This window comes from Aulonocara sp. 'chitande type north' Nkhata Bay, linkage group LG8, assembly GCF_057382095.1.
Source record: "Aulonocara sp. 'chitande type north' Nkhata Bay isolate Kocher_YH1m ecotype deep benthic linkage group LG8, A_spYH_male_GT1.1, whole genome shotgun sequence".
In the NCBI taxonomy this organism is placed as follows: domain Eukaryota; kingdom Metazoa; phylum Chordata; class Actinopteri; order Cichliformes; family Cichlidae; genus Aulonocara; species Aulonocara sp. 'chitande type north' Nkhata Bay.
Window position 1 is genome coordinate 5,078,579 of NC_141351.1, and position 20,648 is coordinate 5,099,226.

Sequence of the window (20,648 nt, forward strand, 5' to 3'; positions counted from 1 at the left end):
AACATCCCATTCACTCGTGCTAGAATTCAGTCACCTTTCATTAATCTAAAACCGATCAACTAATTTGCATATCAGCTATTAACCCACTAGGATGACAGGACGACAGAAATGCATGTTCAAAATGTTATCACTAAAAGAGAATTTCCCTCATACAGTAAATTACTTGTGCTGCATCAATCAAGCAGGAAGCTTGTCCCAATTTACTATATTAACAACTAAATTTATTGTCTGATCACTGGTTGGTCAAACCAGAATCTTTTTCCCCACAAAAGTTTAAATTGTTGTCCTGCAACCTAGAGAGTCAATTTTTTGCATTGGATAAATTCAGTATTTGATAACAAGTGTCTGCTAAATTGACACTATTTTAACACTGATGAAAGATAACAAGCTAATTTTCATTACATGGGTGTTTGTGTTATTAGGCAGGTTTAATGCATGTCTGTGGAGCTGCATATCCAGCAGAGCATGTTCTTAAAGCTGCCTTTCCTACACACTTCTCTACTATTATTTAATCATTTCTTAACTAATGTGCTGTGAGTCCACTGGTCTTTGCATCACACGGGGTGACTTGGACAAGATGATAAACAGACTCACGCTTAAGATGTTGTCTAATCTTCAGAAGCTCTCTTGTGTTTGGAAGTGTTAGTAGGGTTAATGCATGTTCTGCTTGTGTGTGTGATTTTGTATGTTTCTATTTTCGCAATGTTTCAGACCCCTTCACAATTTTCCAACTTAAGCAGTCAGTTTTCTTTTCCCAGGTTTTTTTACCCCAAATTTTAATTTCCCACATTAAATAACAAAATTTGTGTTCTCACCACTCTCACTCTATTGTCCTCTCCCACTTCAATAGTCCAATAGCAGGCAGTTTCTCCTTCAGCTTTGTCCTGTCCCTCCTCTGATGCGGTTGACTTTGTGCTAGTGGCTGAAGTGCTGCTGCTGCCTTCTTGGGCGACTTCTTAGCAGCTGCTGCCGGTTTCTTGGCTTTGGCCGCGGTGGGCTTCTTGGCTTTGCTCTCAGTAACCTTGTTCATCTTAAAGGATCCGGAGGCCCCGGTGCCCTTGGTCTGCACCAGAGTGCCCTTCGCCACCAGGCTCTTGATGGCGGTCTTGACACGGGCCTTGTTCTTGTCCACATCGTAGCCTCCGGCAGCCAGAGCCTGCTTGAGAGCGGCCACGGACAGGCCGTTGCGCTCCTTGGAAGCGGCCACGGCTTTCACAATCAGCTCGCCCACGCTGAGGCCGACCTTCTTGGGCTTGGAAGTCATCGTCTTCTTCTTCTTGGCCTGAACCTCTGCACAGGGCGCAGGGCGTGTTTATGATGGAGCCTTTCCCACCACAGCGCTGGCACGTTGAACGCATCATGAAGGGTCCATTTCTTTCATGTCGCTAGCCAGCATGCTAGCCGCATGTGGCTTGCCCGAGTCACTCAGTCCTTTCTGAGCATTTCAACATGCTGCCACCGCCATCTTGCTCGCCCCTCCGTGGAATTCATCCAATCAGACAGGAAGATGGGTTTGCTTTCTTCTGCTGCTGCTGTTTATCCACATTGCTGCTGCTTTGCTGGGACTTTTTGTGCTCAGGACTTGCTGCTGTCTCTTTATCATGTTATTGCTTCGGAGCTGCATTCCTTATCTTCAGGGAGGAGTGAGCTCGCTTGTGAGGTTGAGAAACACATGGCACTGTAAATAAGTCAGCCAGAAACTTGGCCTGCATGTTTCCAATGATGTTAAACTATGACTTTCTTCCGACCGCTGCATGTGAAAAATTGATTCAGGTCTGCTTTTCACCTGAAAGTGACAAACTAAGACATGTTCATTATTATCATCACTGCTTAATCAACACATATCTCTCTCTCTCTCTCTCTCTCTCTCTCTGTGTTTTTGTGAACAGTCCTTTCTTAAAAGCAGAAAATAAGATTGTAGTTGTTCTTGGCTGATCAACACAAAACCTTTTTCCTATAATTATTTTTCATCTACAATGTAAATTTTGTCTCTTTTTCACTCTTTTTTTTAATATATATATATATATATTTTAAAATAGCTGGTGACCTGCAGAATCACCGCTCTCACAATCAAAGGCAATCACTCTTACACAGCGCACAAAAACACTGTGACGTCAGACACATTCACACTCACTTTTTCATCTGCGTAAATAAATCACATGGCTGATGATATGTGCCATGGTGATCCATAAATATGATCACCAGTTTATTTAACTATTTTTCAACCCAACAAAACAAATAAACAAAAACATGATGCTGATGTTATGAACACTCTACACACAAGTCAAGATGCAGGAAAACTGCTCACGGAAACGCTGCACACTCCAGTTATCACAGTTATCATAGTTCTGTTTGTGTGAATTATCTGCTTTCATTATTAATACCAGTTTATAGGTTGTTATCCTTTTTATTATTAGTTTGAATGCATTAAAATTAAGTTGTAATTTAGCTTTTTGTTTATTTTACTTTATTCCTCTTGCATTTATATCTATTCAGTCGGGTCTGTTTCCAACCCTTTTTTAAACTACTTCAAACTACTGTGATCTCTAATTTTCGCTGGGTGAGGGATTATTATGTTCTTCCTAGTCTGAACTGCTCTCTTCACCTGAGCTGCTATCCTATTCTGAGTTACTGTCTACTTTGTTTCTTCTACCTCTTGCTCTTCCACGATGCATTCCTCTCTCTTTCTTTTGGATTAATCGTGCTCCGGCTTGCTGTTTTTCTAGACATTTCTCATCAGGTGTTAATTTTACTTGTTTATCACCCATTTTCAAAGATTTTGCTGGGCCGTCGCTGGCACGCTTGACTTCAGAGTGGTTTACTGATACGGCCTTCGACTTCACCCTAACGGTGAAGCGGTATCAGTTTTATGAGATGAAACTCAACCGTTCTCCTTTGTCACCAGCACGTGAGCCTCAGCAAAGAAAACAAAAAATGGAAGTAGTTCAGCAGCGTATTGTGCTGTAAAATCAACTTACTTCCAGACACATACACACACATAAACATTTGCGCGCTAATTTGTCACGAGATAATTTCAGCTACCTCTAAAACTGGTCGAAACACAGTTCCTTTTGGCGAACTTAAACCTAATTTGTCACGAGATAATTTCAGCTACCTCTAAAACTGGTCAAAACACAGGTCTTTTGGTGAACTTAAACCCCCCTTTTTTTTTTTTTTAATCACATTTCTTTAAACTTTTGCGGCCGTCTTATATACCGAAATAGTGTTTCTCACCCCTGACGTCCCACTGGTGATTCAGATCATTGGACTGAATCCCACCGCCGTGGACCAGATTATAACACCGGCCCAGACCCGAATTTAACGTCCTGGGGCTCTCTCCTCGTCCAAGAGGGCTGTGCACAGGCTTCGGTGCTGGCTCCCCACGGCGTCAGGAATCAGTGCTGGATCTTGGAACTGAGTCACAGATAACAATTCTGATATTTTCTGCTCCGGCTCGGAGGACCAAATAATGTTAGGGAAAATATTCTAAAACACTTCTTCAGTAAAGACTCAGAGAAGAGAAACACACAGAACTTCTTGCTAGCAAGGGCAGCCTCCAGACTGAGACTCGCACTAAGAAACTGCCCCAATCTTTATTTATACTTCAGTAGGTGTGTGTGTGTGTGTGTGTGTGTGTGTGTGTGTGTGTGTGTGTGTGTGTGTGTGTGTGTGTGTCCTGCTGATCAAAGGGTCATGAGAGCACAAAAGGTACATCCTTGGTCAGGAAAGGGGGTAGTCTCCCCCACCCTAGATAACATGGTGAGGAAGTCCAGCAGTTCATCTATATGTAAAGAAGCACTTAAACTAAAACAGACATAGCTACGTTAATCCTGCCGTAAAACAATAAAACAAGGTATGAGCTCTCATGCTCCCAGACGTGGGGGTGCATTCCTGGGATGCACCCCAAGCCTGCAGCCTGTTAGAGATCACACACAATTAATTATATGCCTCTAAGTATACATGGTTGAATATTTCCTAATACAAATAACTACATGCAGTATTCTACCATATGCAAACTTATATCACTAAAAGATTATACTGACTACTAAATACAATTTTCCATTGACAACTAGTATTTAATTTGTGACCATTAAATACCAATACAGGGCGTGTATTTTATAACTCATTCATCTGGATACTGGGGTTAGCAACATGGCTGCTTTGAGTGGCAGGTGTCTGAACAGAGGCAGCTGTAGCCGATAGCTGTCTGCTAGGCCTTCAGCTAAAGCAGACACTGGTGCTGCTAATAAGGCGACAAAGGAATAATTGGAGAATAATGTTAACTTGACAAGGGACCTTGAACCCTGCCCATGCCAACTAATTATTCTGTGATTGAAACAGAGTTGGTCTTTTTCTGACAGATGTGCAGATGCTCAATTTGGATCTTGGGACTTTGGAAGCTCCAAGCATAACCTCCTCCAAATTCGGTTGCATGTATATCATAACTTACCATGATTATTTAGCCACAAGGGACAGGGACTTGTAGGGTTTGGGTTTGGGGTACTGTTCTCGGGAAACTCAATATGTTGTACGTTTGTGGTGTGCTGTATAACACAGTTTCCCTTTGATCTAAAAAAAAAATGTATATTGTATTTTAAGAAAATATGAAAAATTTCTGTGTTGTTATAAGGTGTTAAATTAAAGTACAGTTGACATAAAGACTTGTGTATTTTTTTATGATAGCCTGTAAAGACATTTGCACATCTATAATACGTTTCCACATCCCCCAATACAAAGCATCTGTTTCCCCTGGAAGCTTAAACTTACTCCGTACACCTGGTAGTGGGTTTAGGTCGAGATAGGATCCCATTCACTCTGGAGTTCATCTGGAAGCGCATCTAGTACACTTCCTCCAAAGGGTCTTTGTGTGGTTGTTTCCAGTTGCATCGAGTGCACAAAACTGGAAAATGAACCAGAGTTTGATTTAAAATACATCAGTGACCTCCTGACCCAGTATGAACCTTCCAGATCCCTCAGGTCATCTGGATTTTATCAGTTCCCAGAGTCAGAACCAGACACGGAGAAGCTGAATTCAGCTTTTATGCTCCATATATCTGGAACAAACTCCCAGAAAGCCTCAGATCAGCTGAAACACAGTTTATTTAGATCCAGGTTGAAGACTCACCTATTCTCAGCTGCATTTGAATAAAACACCAAATCCACACTTTTAAGCTCAAAACTTACATTTTAACTACTGATTTTATCTACTGTTCTGATTTTATCTACTGTTTTTTTTTTCATGTCTCTGTAAAGCACTTTGAATCACCTTGTTGTTGAATTGTGCTATATAAATAAACTTGCCTTGCCTTAAGAAGACTAAACACAGCAGATGTGACAACGCCCTTAAACCATGATACAAACCTTAAGTAGCATCGTTTGAATTCCTACTATGTAGAGTGACGTAGGAATCAGTTCTTACCTTCACAAGGGAGAGTAAGAGCTGTTAATGCAGTTGGTGCGATGCTTTAATACTGTAGCAGGTAACATCATGTTCCCAGCCACACAATATGCATTGAACAAAGCCTATTATCTGTAATTAGGGTAACCAGTGAAAAGGCTTGAAAAGGTAAATGTAGAGCATTTATATCAACAGCAGTAGATTTTCTACTGTATCAAAAAAAGGCCTCTGTTTATAACATGACACGAGCACCACCACTCACTGAAAAGGACTAACCATGGTTATTTTTATTAAGGCACTAATAATTGTATGATTGTTGTCTTGGAGCCTTGAGATTCCCTTCAACTGCATTCACTTAAAAATAGAGTAACTTAATTCTGGAATGATTGTCTGCAGTACCACCTGTGGCTCACCAGAGAGCCAAAACCTTCTGCGGGTCTTTCATCTTATTTTAATTTCGAGCTACACTGCTTTGGTTTGGTCTCAGGGTTCTTATCAGAAATGTTTTCACAGAAGGCAGCTGTTCTTAGTGAGAAAAAAATTAAAATCCTGAATGCTCATACTGTCGATCAGCGGTAGTCAGTCCAAAATTCACACTGTAATCAGTTACCAGGAGGCCCATTATTTCCCATACGTCTCGGGTTTTGAAAGGCATAAAATACAGAACTCTGATTCAATATTGGGCCGAACAGACACAGAACTGCAAAAAATAGTATTGATGCCCTAAAGGTAATTGATACAATACACTTTCTGTCAATTCTAAGGTTTTGCATATAACAGCATAACATATAGCAGCCTGATTTACAAGCTCACAGTCAGTTGCTAGTGGACTTTCCAGGCTCCGGTCTCGCTCTGATCATTGCCCTCTTCCTGATTTTGTAGTTTTTTGCATCTTTGTCACACTTAACTGTTTCAGACCATCAAATAAATGTTACTATTAGAAAAAGAACACACATGGAAATACAAAATGCAGTTTTTAAATGACGATTTCATTTATAAAGTAAATCTATCCAAACCTAACTGTTTTTACGATAACTGGCAATGAGTCTTTCATGTTGCTGGGAACCATTTGTGGCCCACTCTTCTTTGTTAATTTGGTGCCACTGGGGAGTTTTTGAGTATGAACAGTCTGTTTGAGGTCATGTCAAAGCATCTCAATCTAAGTCTGGACTTGGTTACTTCAAAACCTTCACATGGATTTTTTTTTTTTTTATGTTTCAGAGGTGGACCTGCTGGTGTCCAGCTTCAAGGCACCAACTGATTCTCCTTTAGGATTTTTGGCACATTGTTCAGGTCCTGAAACAGCAAAGTAGCCCCAGACCATCACACTCCCACCACCATGTGAGTTATAAAAAGGACAAATCAAAAGGACTACAAAAATAGATCACTGGCAATTTTTTAAAAAAGGATGACTGCTAATGTGCAATTTTGATTCACAAAATAAATGCATGAAGCTCTTTTCAATAACATGAACACAATATTTTTTATATTTTTAAAGGTGTGGTGGTATCCTCTGCTAATTTGTTTAAACTTTCACATTCTTCCCACTGAGTTTTATTGTTATGGCTGCAGGGAGAGCCAATTATAATTAAGGAAACTTGGATATTGTGAGATTTTTCTAACAAAAAGATCAGAAGAATGAGCTAATTTTGCATTCTGACCTGACCCTTGATATTTAAGCATAAAGATTTTGACAATGTCTACTGAGAATTTAGTTGCTGTTTCTTTTTTTTTTTTAATTGAGTCTGAGGCACTTTTAGAAGATCAAATGATATTTGGTGCAGGAGAAGGATTTACTCAGGCAGCTATGATTACTTACATCAAAAGAGACTTTACAAGATCAGACAGCAGGAGATAAGAGATGGGACAGAAACAGCGCTTGTGAGCAGGACCGTGCACGTGTGAGATGTACATTTTACTTTTTCATCTTTCACATCAATTCTCTTTCATTTTCTTTTGTTTCTAGAAAACCAGCGTTCACAATGAAATGTTATGCTATGGATTTGCTGGACTAAAACAGGTCTGCATTAGGGAGTCTTGCATTAGAGGTTACCTACAGGGTACTTACAGTCATAAGTTAAGGCATCTCTTCAGCTGTAAGACTTTGGGGTGGTGGAGAAGGGTGGAGGATTAATACTCTGTCAAATGCATAGGCCACAGTTCCTAATGAACCTCTTAACAAGTTGGCTTGTAGGGGTCATCAAGGATTTAAAGATCACAACTGACAAAGTTGTATGAGTGACTGTTTATACTATGCTCACATCATGGCAGATAACAGCATTTGCATGTGTATCTTTATTACTGCATCACTATGTGACAAGTCACAAAATAGTCCAGCAACTGTACAACAATATGTTAGCCTCATATGAACCCCTGAAAGATCGGATCCTTTTTTTGATCTTTTAAGTAAGAGAGAGTTTGCATTATTTTATCAGATGGGGGAAAAAAGTGAAACAAGAAAAAGATTCTTTCATGTGCGATTAGTGTGAAACTCGTGAAATTAGATCATGATGCAACTATGTGTTTGCTGTCTTTCTGTTTGAGCTAACTGAGCTAGCAGAGTGCTAATAGTTGTGTTAAACCAGACAAGTTGACCATGGAACAATGACACAGAATTTACAAGTACAGATAGATCTGTCATATAAAGGTATGCATTAGATTTATCTTTAAAAATGGCTAATAACAGTAGTCTGTGTATGTGGAGTGGATATTATGTGGCTCTTCACAAATACTTTGGAACAAAATCAGATGCCAACAAAATATAATAATAAAGAGACGTGTTCAGTTCATTTACTGCAATAAAAAAACACTTTGTAACAGAAGGTTAAACTCTGTTATTGAGGTTTTGTACACATGTGACGACTAACTATGTGACGTTAACTTATCCACCTTCTGAATGGTTGAGGAGGTTCATAGCAGTAGTTGTCCATAGTTTGCATGTCAGTAACAGACTTGCCGACAAACGCTGGCCAGCTACCTTTTGAAAAAAGGTTTTAGCACTAGGGGAAACTAATCTCCATTGCTGGTTTGCATTGTACTATGGCCACTAATCTAGTAGTTAGCAAGTATTTGCAGACAAACATGAAAAACTACCAAAGCAATCAACTGGAGGTTTTTGGTTTCAGCTGATTTCTGACAGCCAGTAACTTTCAGGAGCCACTGCCAAACAGTGGGAATGTTCTCCACAAACAGGCAGTTTTATCATGTCCAATGTTGTAAATACCTCTTGAGAGTCATGTGCAAATAACAGTTTTAACTGTTATAGCACAACCATCGTTGACTACAACCTTTTCTCTCCAATTGATTTCCCATTTAGATATGTCCTTGTCCATATCACTTGATATTTTCTGATATTTACGAAAAACCCAAGAGTTAATTTTTGATTATCTTACCTGAACCTTTAGCATGGTTTGTTGTGGAATATATTTGAATAATGTTTGTGACTCAAGTCCTAATGCATAGCAGGTTGTTCATACAGAAGTAGGCACAATTATAATTTCATTTTCTGCTGACAGAAACAAACATGCTCACCTCTTTTGCGGCCTCAAAACAAAGTCATCATCACAAGCCCACTATGACGCAAATCCGTGCAGCAGCAAGCATTTTGTCTGCATCTCATTTGCTCGTCTACTTTCACAAATTATCCACCAGAGACCTCTCTGAAAGGGAGGTCAGCTGAAGTGAGTATTTAAATCAATGGAAGTGCACTGGAGCAGCTACCTTTTTAAACCAGACCCCTACACTGCAAAAAGAGGAAGTGGAAACACAAGGAGTATGTTAATTAGGATATTTGCAATAAAAGAATGGAGAGTGATAGATAACAGATAACAGCACATCGACTTAAAGGAGACACAAAGCTTTTCTTTTTTCTTTTATCATTGTTATCATTTTCATGGATGTCATTTTTTAAACTTTTTTATGCCGAAAGAAAGTCGATTCACATTTAAAACACCTTTACGAACTTCATTGACTTCTTGCTCATTAGTAGGAATCCTGCAGTCCTGAAGAACCGGTGCATCAGCACAATTGGTTGTCCACTCTGTTGCTGAAGCGGAGCTTGTTGTGACTGTAAAGTTGTTGGTTGCTTTCTCATCCTGTTAATGTATGTCTTCGTCAACACCCTGGTGGCCCTGGAGCAGCCTCTGAATAAAGAAGGTATTTGGGGTATTTCTACCATCCTCTATAAAATGCACATGGCTGTGCCTGCAGAGGCTTCTCTGCTTAATGAGTGTGTACGTGGATAGGATCTTCATTGTGAACAAAAACTCCGGCTCATTTCTTGGTGGGTCCTGTCTATTTTGCACCTGCATATAGGAGTCCTCTCGCCACAGGAGATGACTTTTTTACCTTCTTTTAACATAATCTTACTGAGTATTTTAACAGATAAATTTGAACAAGAACTTTTTTCCACCTTGTTTGAGTTTATATATTATCAATTTTTCAAGCAGCAGGTCAGAGTAAGAACTCTGCTTTCTGTCAAGTAGACCACTTCCCCTCAAGGTTGTGTTTTAGCTCTGTTGTTGTTTATGTTATCTCTTTTCCAAACAGACGTTTTATTAAACTGATACAGATTTAGTGAGCCTCTTACACAATGAAGTCCAAGAGCATGGGCAAATGTTTTGATTAAATGGTTTGAGGCAGTGTTGTCCTCAGCAAAGACCAAGGAAAACATCAAGCCAACCCACCTTCGTTTATGGGGAAATGATCCAGTCTCTAATCAAGTGCAAGTACCTCAGAGTTGCGCTTGATTAGAGACTGAAATGACTGTTGGACTGACTGCCTGGGAAAAGCGGCATAACACAAAAGAACATGTTTATTGAAGAAACTTTTATCCTTCAAGGTTCATTCTATTGTGTTTTTATTGAAAATGTGTTGAATTTCTGTGCTTGTTGTTTTGGAAATGGCTCTGAGGTTCAGACATGGGCGCCTAGAAAGACAGTACCAATGGCTCGCACAAGGCCCTGATGACAAGTGTGGAAACTGTGGTGATAATTCTGTACCTTAATGTAGTGAAACAAAAATGGACATTAGAAAAGGCAGTAAATTCAGTAGAGATTAATGCTCTGCATCCATACACTGACAAATATACTGGCATTTGTTTAGTGCTTTCTTAGTCTTGCTGACAATTCAAAACTTTATTGTTGTTCACCTGCAGCAGGGTAAGACTGCACCAAGGGCTACCAGGCCCAGGGAGAATAAAGGTGGACTAGGAGTCAGGGTGGAGTGCCCACTCCGGGTCGATCTACGCCCCTACCCTCACCCTATGGTCACAAGCTGTGGGTAGTGACCGAAAGAATGAGATCGCGGATACAAGCGGCGGAAATGAGCTTCCTCTGAAGGGTGGCTGGTCTCTCCCTTAGAGATAGGGTGAGAAGTTCGGCCATTTGGGAGGGGCTCAGAGTTGAGCCGCTGCTCCTCCACATCGAAAGGAGCCAGTTGAGGTGGTTCGGGCATCTGACAAGGGTTAGGGTTAGTGCTGTGCACTCCTGTGCACCTCCTGGGTGAGATTTTCTGGGCATGTCCCACCGGGAGGAGGCCCCGGGGCAGACCCAGGACACGCTGGAGAGATTATATCTGTCGGCTGAAATAAAACTATGAAGACACTCAAAATAAATTTCCTGTTGTTGTAAACTATTTTTGCAACTTTTTGTATTTAAAGTTTTGAGGGATAAGCCTCTTAAATTTCTCCAAGTAGAAATATATGTAAAAAACAAAAACGATTTTCAATTTTTTTGTAGTTTAATCGCAAAAAATTGCAATAAATGTAGTTACTATGGACTTAATGCATACATATCATTAAAATATGGGCTATAACAGTTGTATTGATGTATAGCAACTTGAAATGCTCCCAAAAATGGCACTACAGCATGTAAAAATATAATATAAGCTCTGGCGGACTTCTATGGTAGGTCTTAAAGGGTTAAAATGTTAACGATATGGTGAAAATGCGTCAGGTCCTGTTTTTGTACTTTATTGGGCCCTCAGATAACTGTTGTTTAGGTAGAGCATTTAGCTCTTGGACGGTGCATTTCTGCAGGGACAGAGTGTACTGGCTTTCTAATCACTGAAAAACAATAGCAAGTTTCATACACTCATCTATTTGCATGGTTTTCAGAATTAATGAGGGTTTCTTTGTGACATGAAATTCAAGCACAACAGTTAGAATTGTACAAAGCCCAAGGTTTTATTATTCTGCCCCCATTGCAATAATAAGAGTGTGCTAATTCTTGTAAAAATATGTTGCAAGTTATAAAGTGATTAAGTAAAAATCATCAGTGCTGTTGCACTGATGAAGATAAATTGTCACGGTCCGGGTCAGCGGCCGTGTGAAGAGTGGAAGGAGGACTCAAACGCAGCACTATTTCAGACGTGAAGGGTGATTTATTGACAAAACTGAACTAAGGACGAACTAAACTGGGAGAAACTACACAAAGGAGTGGCAAACCTGAACATGAAGGGAGAACAGCAGGGAGAGCACGCAGAGGATTTCACAGGGTATGAACACAGACGACGCGACGAGGAGCAGAGGAAAACACACACTATAAGTACACAGAGAGACACTGGGAAATCACACACAAGTGGGGGAAACAGCTGGACCTGACTAACCTGACGAGACAGGGGAACACTAACACCAGGGACCAATAGAGGGAGCACAAACCCAGAACCCAGTATCTAAAATCCCAAAACACAAACCATCCCAAAATAGCCCATGAATAATAAAGAGAATAATAACAATAAAGAACACAAACACAAAGTCACTGAGTTATGGTCGCAGGACCATGACAGTACCCCCCCCCCCTCAAGGGCTGGCCCCCGACAGCCACAGAAACACACCACCAGATCCGGGCGGGCGGCAGGGGGCCCAGGACGGAGGGACCGGGCCATGACCAAAGATGGAGGCCCCAGAGTCCCAAAAAAAAAAAGGTACACAAAACTCACAGGGGAGCAGAGTCCGAAACACAGTTCAGGTGGCCGGCCTGGGGCCCGATAACACAGGAGGCCAGGATGGGACAGTTCAGGAGGCCGGCCGCAAAGAAGGCCGTGGCGGCGCGCAAAAGGGTCAGGAGGCCGGCCGTGCGGAAGGCAACGGCGGCCACACAGGCGAAGAGGGTCCGGGGGCCGGCCGTGCGGAGGGCAACGGCGGCCACACAGGCAATGGCGGTCCGGGGGCCGGCTGTGCGGAAGGCAACGGCGGCCGCTCAGGCAATGGCGGTCCGGGGGCCGGCCGTGCGGAAGGCAACGGCGGCCAGTCAGGCGACGGCGCCCGGCCAGCAGCCTAGCCAGCGGTCTAGAAAACGGCCGTTTAGCTCCAGACCCAAACGAGGCCGGGCCAGGCGAGGCTGAAGGCACGGAAGCCGGGGCCGCAGCGGGCGAAGATGCTGAAGACGCTGCTGCAGGCGACGGTGCAGACACGAAGGCTGGACCAGACGAAGATGCAGACACGAAGGCCGGACCAGACGAAGATGCAGACACGAAGGCCGGACCAGACGAAGATGCAGACACGAAGGCCGGACCAGACGAGGATGCAGACACGAAGGCTGGACCAGGCGAGGATGAAGCTGAAGCTGGACCAGGCGAGGATGAAGCTGAAGCTGAAGCTGGACCAGGCGAGGATGAAGCTGGACCAGGTGAAGATGTAGCTGGACCAGGCGAGGATGTAGCTGGACCAGGCGAGGATGAAGCTGAAGCTGGACCAGGTGAGGATGAAGCCGGACCAGGCGAGGCTGAAGCTGGACCAAGACCAGGCGAGGCTGAAGCTGGACCAGGACCAGGCGAGGCTGAAGCTGGACCAGGACCAGGACCAGGCAAGGATGAAGCCGGGCCAGGCGAGGCTGAAGCTGGACCAGGCGAGGCTGAAGCTGGACCAGGACCAGGCGAGGCTGAGGCTGAAGCTGGACCAGGACCAGGCGAGAATGAAGCCGGGCCAGGCGAGGATGAAGCTTCAGGCTGAGGCGTGGCAGTAGCAGGTGGTAGCGCTGCAGGTGATGGTACTGCAGGAGGCGGCGCTGCAGCCACAGGTGGAGAAGCAGCCACAGGTGGAGAAGCAGCCACAGGTGGCCAGACGGGATCCTCGGGCCCCCCAGCTGACGTGGCAGCCGGTGTGGCATGAGGCTGGACGGGCTCCTCGGGCCCCCCAGCCGAAGAAGCAGGAGGCTGGACGGGCTCCTCAGGCCCCCCAGCCGACGTGGCAGCCAGTGTGGCACGAGGCTGGACGGGCTCCTCGGGCCCCCCAGCTAGCGAAGCAGGAGGCTGGACGGGCTCCTCGGGCCCCCCAGCAGGCGAAACAGGAGGCCGGACGGGCTCCTCGGGCCCCCCAGCGAAAACAGCCGCAGAACCAGTGGGCACCGGGGCCCCCGGCACACATGAAACAAAACCAGTAGGCACGTGGGCCTCTGGCACACATGAAACAAAACCAGTAGGCACGTGGGCCTCTGGCAGGGGGCCCAGGACGGAGGGACCGGGCCATGACCAAAGATGGAGGCCCCAGAGTCCCAAAAAAAAAAAGGTACACAAAACTCACAGGGGAGCAGAGTCCGAAACACAGTTCAGGTGGCCGGCCTGGGGCCCGATAACACAGGAGGCCAGGATGGGACAGTTCAGGAGGCCGGCCGCAAAGAAGGCCGTGGCGGCGCGCAAAAGGGTCAGGAGGCCGGCCGTGCGGAAGGCAACGGCGGCCACACAGGCGAAGAGGGTCCGGGGGCCGGCCGTGCGGAGGGCAACGGCGGCCACACAGGCAATGGCGGTCCGGGGGCCGGCTGTGCGGAAGGCAACGGCGGCCGCTCAGGCAATGGCGGTCCGGGGGCCGGCCGTGCGGAAGGCAACGGCGGCCGCTCAGGCAATGGCGGTCCGGGGGCCGGCCATGCGGAAGGCAACGGCGGCCAGTCAGGCGACGGCGCCCGGCCAGCAGCCTAGCCAGCGGTCTAGAAAACGGCCGTTTAGCTCCAGACCCAAACGAGGCCGGGCCAGGCGAGGCTGAAGGCACGGAAGCCGGGGCCGCAGCGGGCGAAGATGCTGAAGACGCTGCTGCAGGCGACGGTGCAGACACGAAGGCTGGACCAGACGAAGATGCAGACACGAAGGCCGGACCAGACGAAGATGCAGACACGAAGGCCGGACCAGACGAGGATGCAGACACGAAGGCTGGACCAGGCGAGGATGAAGCTGAAGCTGGACCAGGCGAGGATGAAGCTGAAGCTGAAGCTGGACCAGGCGAGGATGAAGCTGGACCAGGTGAAGATGTAGCTGGACCAGGCGAGGATGTAGCTGGACCAGGCGAGGATGAAGCTGAAGCTGGACCAGGTGAGGATGAAGCCGGACCAGGCGAGGCTGAAGCTGGACCAAGACCAGGCGAGGCTGAAGCTGGACCAGGACCAGGCGAGGCTGAAGCTGGACCAGGACCAGGACCAGGCAAGGATGAAGCCGGGCCAGGCGAGGCTGAAGCTGGACCAGGCGAGGCTGAAGCTGGACCAGGACCAGGCGAGGCTGAGGCTGAAGCTGGACCAGGACCAGGCGAGAATGAAGCCGGGCCAGGCGAGGATGTAGCTGGACCAGGCGAGGATGTAGCTGGACCAGGCGAGGATGAAGCTGAAGCTGGACCAGGTGAGGATGAAGCCGGACCAGGCGAGGCTGAAGCTGGACCAAGACCAGGCGAGGCTGAAGCTGGACCAGGACCAGGCGAGGCTGAAGCTGGACCAGGACCAGGACCAGGCAAGGATGAAGCCGGGCCAGGCGAGGCTGAAGCTGGACCAGGACCAGGCGAGGCTGAGGCTGAAGCTGGACCAGGACCAGGCGAGAATGAAGCCGGGCCAGGCGAGGATGAAGCCGGGCCAGGCGAGGATGAAGCTGGGCCAGGCGAGGATGAAGCTTCAGGCTGAGGCGTGGCAGTAGCAGGTGGTAGCGCTGCAGGTGATGGTACTGCAGGAGGCGGCGCTGCAGCCACAGGTGGAGAAGCAGCCACAGGTGGAGAAGCAGCCACAGGTGGCCAGACGGGATCCTCGGGCCCCCCAGCTGACGTGGCAGCCGGTGTGGCATGAGGCTGGACGGGCTCCTCGGGCCCCCCAGCCGAAGAAGCAGGAGGCTGGACGGGCTCCTCAGGCCCCCCAGCCGACGTGGCAGCCAGTGTGGCACGAGGCTGGACGGGCTCCTCGGGCCCCCCAGCAGGCGAAACAGGAGGCCGGACGGGCTCCTCGGGCCCCCCAGCGAAAACAGCCGCAGAACCAGTGGGCACCGGGGCCCCCGGCACACATGAAACAAAACCAGTAGGCACGTGGGCCTCTGGCACACATGAAACAAAACCAGTAGGCACGTGGGCCTCTGGCACACATGAAACAAAACCAGTAGGCACGTGGGCCTCTGGCACACATAAGGAGGGCTGCAGCTGCGCAGAGCACTGACCCTGCTCAGGCAGTGACAGCCCGGTGCAGTTCACAGCTGGCATCTTGGCCTCCAGGGGTCCAGAGTAAGCTGAGGGCAGTAACCCAGCCTCTGGGGAAGCCCCGGAGTGAGCAATAGTCTCTAATGTTGCCAGCTTTTGAGGAACAGGTCCGTAGTGAAACAGTTTATCTCCCTGCTTAGAAACAGCGGTGGAAAAACAGTATGAATGTTGTGACTCAGCCATTAACTGAACTATGGGTTGTAGCGACGCTAGCGATGGTGGTGGCTGAGTGGCTAACTGGAGTGGCGGCAGAACAGGTAATTGTGCCCTTAGGGAGGCTAACGGTTGAGCTGCAGACCTGGAAGCTTGTGGCTGGACACAGAACTGAGCCGGAGAATGGCGATACAGTCCTGGCTCGGAGGGAGCGGCAGAGACAGAGTCTGTTGGTTTTCCAGAGGGTTTGTACACGCCCACTTGCGAAGGATCTGTTACCACGAAGGTAGGTAAGCGACCCGTACAGTCTCCCATCCCGCTCTGAATAGCCCCAGAAAACAAAGTCCCGGAATCTGGGGAAGCCAATGCATCCCGCTCACTCACCGCCTCGGGCTGCTCGAAAGTAAATGCAGACGGGGGGTGAAGTCCAAGGTCCAAAAGGAGAAACTCCCGCTCCCACGAACAGAGCGAGTCCAGAAGCCACGGGAGACCGGTCACCAGACGCTGTAGCCGCCTCTCTATAGCGCGCTGGGACGTGCCACCCGGGCTTTCCAGCCACAGGTCGATCAGCTCCTGTGTGGCATCGATGAGCGTCTCCCGTAGCTCCCTGGATGGATTAAGCGCTGCTGGGTCCATCTTGTGGTCGCGTCGTACTGTCACGGTCCGGGTCAGCGGCCGTGTGAAGAGTGGAAGGAGGACTCAAACGCAGCACTATTTCAGACGTGAAGGGTGATTTATTGACAATACCAAACATAAAGTGGAGATGGCAAAACTGAACTAAGGACGAACTAAACTGGGAGAAACTACACAAAGGAGTGGCAAACCTGAACATGAAGGGAGAACAGCAGGGAGAGCACGCAGAGGATTTCACAGGGTATGAACACAGACGACGCGACGAGGAGCAGAGGAAATCACACACTATAAGTACACAGAGAGACACTGGGAAATCACACACAGGTGGGGGAAACAGCTGGACCTGATTAACCTGACGAGACAGGGGAACACTAACACCAGGGACCAATAGAGGGAGCACAAACCCAGAACCCAGTATCTAAAATCCCAAAACACAAACCATCCCAAAACAGCCCATGAATAATAAAGAGAATAATAACAATAAAGAACACAAACACAGTCACTGAGTCATGGTCGCAGGACCATGACATAAATTGCACACTTGGCTCAATAATTAATGCTCTGGACAGAAAGAAAGCTGCCAATATCAGTCTCACTGAAGAAAAGAATTCATAGTTGATAACTACACCAAATATCCCTGCTAATATGATTTGGATGACTAATTACCGCCCATGTAGGTCAACACTGATGAATGCATATTTATCCAGTGTGAAGCCTGGTGACAGTACACTGACAGCTTTACAAAAGTCCCATATCATTTGTCATTGTGCACTTGATTATAATGAGAGAAGAGGTGCAGGATTATGCACTTATATGTTCATTTATTTCAGTGTATTGCATTATGTTGCCATTTGTAGTCATTGTTAGGCTAATTTCTCTTTCAGGGAATTCTTGTTGTCAACTACACACTTTTTGTCACACTTTTTCCCCCTGAATTTCTCCCATATTTTAAAATGCATTTAAATATTTTAAGTGTAAAACATGCATTGGGAAAATGTTCTGTGTTTGATTAATGTAAAGCCAAGAGATCATCTATGATCCATATCTACATAGCAGGCAATCCTGTTAGATCCTTGCTATAGCTTTTATTACTCTATTACTGTATGTTAAAAGTGGTCCTGGGTCTTGGGCCCATAGTTTTCGAGTTACTCAGTTTCCTTTGTTTTGGTTATCATTATGATTATTATTAGAAATTACCCCATGGCTTTTTGCATATTTAGTGTATTGTTTGAGTCTTGATTCTTGGTTATCTGTTAGTATTTTTTGATTGATTGAGTTTATTTTGGTGTCTTTCTAGTAATTCATAGCATCAGTGGTTGAACTGAGTTCTGTTTCTTATTTAGGTTGCTGTACAGGGCCACCTTTCCCTGAGGCTCATTCTGCTGGAGGGAAAAGGGAGTTTTTCCATCCCACTGTCGCCAAGCATCTGCTCATCAGGGGTCATTTGTTTGTTGGGGTTTTCGCTCTGTTAATGTCAGATCTTTACATTACAAAATAAAACACCTTTGAAGTGACAGTTGTGATTTGCTGTTATATAAATACAACTGAATTGAAATTGTATAGTTCTAAGGCATTTTAGTTTGGTAAGACAAATTTGTCCTTCTTGTTTCTATTAAATCCTCTGTGTTCCTTTGTCCTTCGTCATGTTTCAGTGCGAGTTCATGTGTCTTTGCTTAGTTGCCTGGTTTTCCTTCATCCCTTAGATTAGATTTACTTCCAACTTGTGTTTACCCTAAGTGAGCTCACCTGTAAAACTTTTCATTTATTTAATTAAATAAATGAAAAGTTGTGTGTGTGATTTATTGATTGCATCATGTGTGGTCAGTTTTAGTTTCAGTCTTCCCTCTGTCCTTTGTCATATTGGGTTCCTGCTCATAAACCTTCGTTATCCACCGTTGAACTTAACTACTTTACATTTCATATAAGTCGTGATAATCTCCGACTTCAGGACATACTAATAACTTTCATTAGTTTTTGAGCAGCTGCAGTAGTAATAGTGGTAATGACAGGTTGTCACATGGCATGGCACATCTGGACTTGCCTCAAGTCACAACATTGTGGGACTACACTATGAATGACAGTTGCATGGAGGGTTGGAGTGTGTTCTGCTCAAAAAGGACAGGTCTAAGCAGATCATTAAAAATTCAAATGGAGTTCAGAATGAATTCTAAACTTTAAGTTACTAGATCATTTTAATCAGTGTGAAGTGAACTGGGCAAGCAGTTAGAAAGTTTGACCTTGAACAGCATTGGTCACATAAACAAACCAGTGTAAGCGGATGGATATTCTGGAGATTATGTTGTTGTAGATTTGGTGTCTCCTCATTAACCCTGAATTCTACAACTGAAATGAAGGGTTCAAGGTTAGGATTACACTTATAGCTGCAAATAGCACACTAATGGGGAAAAAAGCTAGGTTGAAATAAATGGGATTTTTACTTTAACTGCATGAAAAACAAACTCAGAGGAAATGAGTAATGGGCCCAACATCTCATCACAAAGCCCTTCCACAAACTACATGTACAAAGAAGTCAGCAGCTGATCATTTAACTGCTCAGCCTCTGAGCAAGCTTTACTGTTTCCATCCAAACAGTAAAGCCTTTAGCCTGGCTTTGATTGCATCACAGAGACAGAGTACAGACAAGGCACCGCTGTGCGTGTTTGGTCCCTGTGGGGCCACACCTGCAAACTGCTCGTCACATGTTCATGCCCTTTTCATTATATCTAACCATCTGTATCTCTGTCTGACTAGCTAATTAGCTGTCTGCATAAGTAAATGCCATCACTAATGCCTCATTGCAAGAGCACAATTTTTCCACATTTCTGTCATCCGTGACGCTCTAATTACAGGGTAAGTGTGCGGTCAGTGTCTTTTATCTGATCACATTACAGCATGAATGAAAAGCATTCAGCCTGGAATTCCTACTCAAGCATAAAAAAGGCTTTTTATTGCATAAAGTTTTTACGATATTCAGGCTATAGATAGGGAGACTCATTTGATGTGTTGTGATTGGCTGTGATGTGAGTTGTGAGCAATTACATAATCTCAAAGTCCATCATGTCATCTTTAAAATAGGAATTAATGTCTGCTTTTACAGAGGTGCTCACGCTTGCTGTTTATTATGCTCCCTAAATCCAGGAATCTCGGAGTATAAGATATATATGCCACAATGTTACTCCAGTTCAACAAACTTCTAATAATGAAAATATAGCAACATACAAAGAACAAACACGAATAAGGGAGCTGGGTGCCCAAGCAAAAACAGACAAAAGAGAAAGAAGACCACGAACCCACCACATAATGAGCTATCGGATTCTGGCTTTTCCCCTGAACTAATATTGGTAAGCTAAAGTAAAAGAACCTAAAGTGAAAATAGGACTGACGGTGGCCCCCAGATCAGCTCATAATAAAAACAGGAGGCACCACGAGAGCACAAACCTTCATCAAGGCAGCTCCCTCTCTGGGTAGTATTTACTTTTAAGGAAATAGTTTTTAAAAGTTCTTTGTTTGATTTGGCTTAGTTTTTTTGTTCTTTTTAAAAGTACATGAAGATCTTTGTAGAGCAATAAAACAAGTGCGAAGTGCAGACTCTTGTTATTTGCCTTGTTGAAACACATTTTAATGTACATGAAACAATTTTTTATTTTGTTTCCCAAAAAACAAACAACTAAAGAACAGGAACACTGTGTATGTATTCAAACCTTTTATGTATTGAAATGGTTATAACCTTTAACTGTAATGTACACAATAAAAGTCATAATACAGTAATTAGCTATATCCAAAAAAATATCCCATATTGTTATTTTAAAGAGCTATATATAGCATTACTGTCACTTTGACCTTTGATAGCCAAAGAAGAATACATGTGCAAACATTACATGAGCTCCTTGGCAGTGGTCATAATGAACAAAAAACTGCGAAGGGAGAAGAGGATGACATCCGTGCTGATGGAGATGACAACAACAAACCTGCATGCCCCGCCTTACCTGGCTGGATACAGTATGCATGCCAGTGAGCCTTCCAATCAGC

At 45.2% G+C, this 20,648-nt stretch overlaps 2 protein-coding genes across 2 annotated transcripts; both read right to left on the minus strand.

The window, feature by feature from the left end:
• Nucleotides 1-820: 820 nt before the first annotated feature.
• On the minus strand, nucleotides 821-1,358 carry LOC147322892 (histone H1-like). Its single transcript, XM_086304870.1, has 2 exons — nucleotides 1,334-1,358; nucleotides 821-1,290 (listed from the first exon to the last, which is right to left on the minus strand). Exons 1-2 carry the CDS (start codon nucleotides 1,356-1,358, stop codon nucleotides 821-823), a joined length of 495 nt encoding a protein of 164 aa, XP_086160996.1.
• An 11,343-nt stretch (nucleotides 1,359-12,701) lies between these two features.
• LOC147322893 (uncharacterized) lies at nucleotides 12,702-16,301 on the minus strand. Its single transcript, XM_086304871.1, has 7 exons — nucleotides 16,101-16,301; nucleotides 15,579-16,007; nucleotides 15,098-15,443; nucleotides 14,486-14,893; nucleotides 14,215-14,410; nucleotides 13,909-14,112; nucleotides 12,702-12,816 (listed from the first exon to the last, which is right to left on the minus strand). The coding sequence occupies exons 1-7, from the start codon at nucleotides 16,299-16,301 to the stop codon at nucleotides 12,702-12,704; spliced, it is 1,899 nt and encodes a 632-aa protein (XP_086160997.1).
• Between the last annotated feature and the right edge of the window lie 4,347 nt (nucleotides 16,302-20,648).